Below are 2,711 nucleotides of genomic sequence, written 5' to 3' on the forward strand. Positions count from 1 at the left end.
TAGTATACTGTATATTTGTGCTATAGCAAAAGGACATTGGGGTCTCTCAGACCCCAAACAGAACAGGAGGGCTTTAGTCATTAAAACACCATTTTAATTAGGATCAATGAGAATCAAACAGCTGTAGACACCTGCTCTCCTTGCTTATGTTTGCTAGTCAACTTTTTCCCCTTCTCTAAATAGAAATTGAATAACCAGTCACATTTGACAGGTGACCTTATGTTCTACTGAAAGGACAGACACAACAAAGTGAAATCATTTGAACTGTTTAATTCCCCAGTGATTTCTGGAACATTCTTAGGCTCTTAAGGATCTGGTTTAATGACATGAGAGATAAACAAAAAAGGGGAGACCCAGCATGTCTTACCTCATTAAAAAACTTGGATACAACCGAAAATGAACAACTCATAAGAAAATACTTTCTTCAGTAGTTCTAGTTTTAGAAGTCACTGTCAGTCTGTAGTGGTAGAAAATAAAGCTCTCTTCGGATCCTGTTACATCTTGCATATATCCTTGTAAAATATACTTTAAAAATAAATAAATATATAAAATAAATTATCTTTAAAAAAAAAGCATAAATTAAAGGATCTAAAGATAAATGTTTTGGAGGAGGTTTATGTCTCCTGCTTGTCCATGCCAGTGTGTGGAAGAGTATGAAATCTCAAATGCATAACGCAGAATTCCTTCAGTAGCCTTCTAGAATTTTCAGTAGTAGAGTAGTTGTCTTTCATTCTCTGGCAAGCTGTCCGCTAGTGGAAATTTTGCTCTCTCCTAATCCAAAATCCCCTGTGCCCTACATACAGAAGGTAAATGGATCCAATACAGTGTCAAACTCTTTAGGAACAATCCAGGGTCCAGACATATGGTTCCAGATGCTCTATGTCTCAAACACTCCGTTCAAGGACTTTCCATCTCCTACAAGTACTCCAACCTTGGCTGCAGAAGAGGGCCACTTCCCCAGGATCCTCTGCTGTCTCATTGAGACAGGTCTGCCCTGCTGACATGGAAATAAGAGCATGCAGGTGCCATTTATCGGTTCGAGTTTGAGGTCCAGTGGTTTCAGCTGTGACCCAGTATCTCCTTGTAGAGCTCAGGAATGCGCTCTGGATCCACAGGCCGTGGCAAAAAATGCGTGAAGCGCTGGTGCCTCCGAGATCGAGCTCCATCTCGAGATGTTCCGTCTTTGTTGAGAGCTACGTAATAGTAAGATCCTCGCTCACCGTGCCGATACAGGTTAGATGAGTAGGTGTTGTACCAGTTTTCTTCAAACTGCTCCCTAAACACACACTCTGCTGTCAGCTTTTCCTAAGGGAAAGACGATGGAGATTGGGGTTTACCTCATTACAAGTTCAAATAAAAGGATAAACTGTGTCCAAAGGCTATTTGAAATAATGCCATAAATCACTCTCTCAATCTGAATTGAATTGCAGTATTAATCACACAATGTATATTTGACCCTTTGTAACAAAGACTTTAGTCTTAAAATTGAGATGCATTTATGCATGGCTATATAGGAATACTTACAGATCCATACAGTTCGCCCTTGCTGTTCATTCCCAGATATAATCCGCTATCCACTCCACGGATGCTCACCATCCCAACAGCGAGGCTAATGAATTCCAATATACCTGTGAGAAAAGCACAGCTGTTAGATCCCAGTTGAGAGACCCGGACAAGCAATGTGATATATCACGTATATACTGTATGCACCTGCATTAGTGACATCTTGCCCTAAACTTAAATCATGACATCTTGCACTCTAATTCACTGTCTCTTCTTTTATAATGTTATCCTAACACAGATGTGACAGTTCCTGGATGACAACAATAACAATAATAATAATAATAATAATAATAATAATAATAATAATAATAATAATAATAATAATAATCACCATATTAATAATTTACATTTCTTTATTTCAGTGTTGTTATACAAGTACTACACTAATTATATAAATGAACTTGTAATTATGCATTGCTGTTATCATTCGTATTACATCCATGGTAATGAATTAGAGTGAATGGACACTGTGCTGTAAAGTGTTGCCTTTCCAGTACCAATAAAACAATAATAAATAATACTTACCAAATCTGCTGTGGTCTTTTCTCGTGCCTTGCACCATACCGTCCGGTAATATCTCGAGGTGGTAGCCGGTCCTGCAGTAGAGCTGTCGTCGGCGAAGGATCCCTTTGAGATGCGACAGGTCCGGTGAAGTGCTGCGTGACAGGCGCTCGGCTGAAACGAGGTGCTCGTTCATCAGAGCACCGGAGTCGCCGGGGGGCGTGAGGACGAAATGAGAACCATGCGCAAAGCTCTCCAAGCCGTGAGAGAAGCTGCCAACCACCTCACCTACTGCACCCATCACCGCCACTCACAAACACCCGCCGGAAGAAAAGTTACAGAGTGTAGAATCCCTGTGGTTGCTCTTTCCCGAGTGTTTTGCGCAGTCACTGGTTGCGTCTTTCCAGTCAGTGTGTTTACATATGATTATCTCTCTCCTCTCTCTTTCTCTTTGTTTAGCAGATGCTCTCTCGACCTTCCAGGCTACTCCCCTCTGCTCCGGTCCCCTCGGTATCCAACACACTCTCTCTTACGCACTCCAACACACGCTTATGCGGCTCTTCTGGTGCTCTCAGCGTGCTGGATGTGACTGGCTCTGCTCTGAGACACCAGCCTAAATATGCCCCTTATGCTAATGCCCTCTTAAC

The 2,711-nt window shown here is 41.7% G+C and overlaps 1 protein-coding gene across 1 annotated transcript; it reads right to left on the minus strand.

Annotated features, from left to right (window-relative positions):
- Positions 1 to 1,059: 1,059 nt before the first annotated feature.
- LOC127651781 (fibroblast growth factor 20-like) lies at positions 1,060 to 2,368 on the minus strand. The gene is made up of 3 exons (XM_052137790.1): positions 2,089 to 2,368; positions 1,525 to 1,628; positions 1,060 to 1,305 (listed from the first exon to the last, which is right to left on the minus strand). Exons 1-3 carry the CDS (start codon positions 2,363 to 2,365, stop codon positions 1,060 to 1,062), a joined length of 627 nt encoding a protein of 208 aa, XP_051993750.1. The 5' UTR covers positions 2,366 to 2,368.
- Between the last annotated feature and the right edge of the window lie 343 nt (positions 2,369 to 2,711).

Source organism: Xyrauchen texanus, chromosome 11, assembly GCF_025860055.1.
Source record: "Xyrauchen texanus isolate HMW12.3.18 chromosome 11, RBS_HiC_50CHRs, whole genome shotgun sequence".
NCBI lineage: Eukaryota > Metazoa > Chordata > Actinopteri > Cypriniformes > Catostomidae > Xyrauchen > Xyrauchen texanus.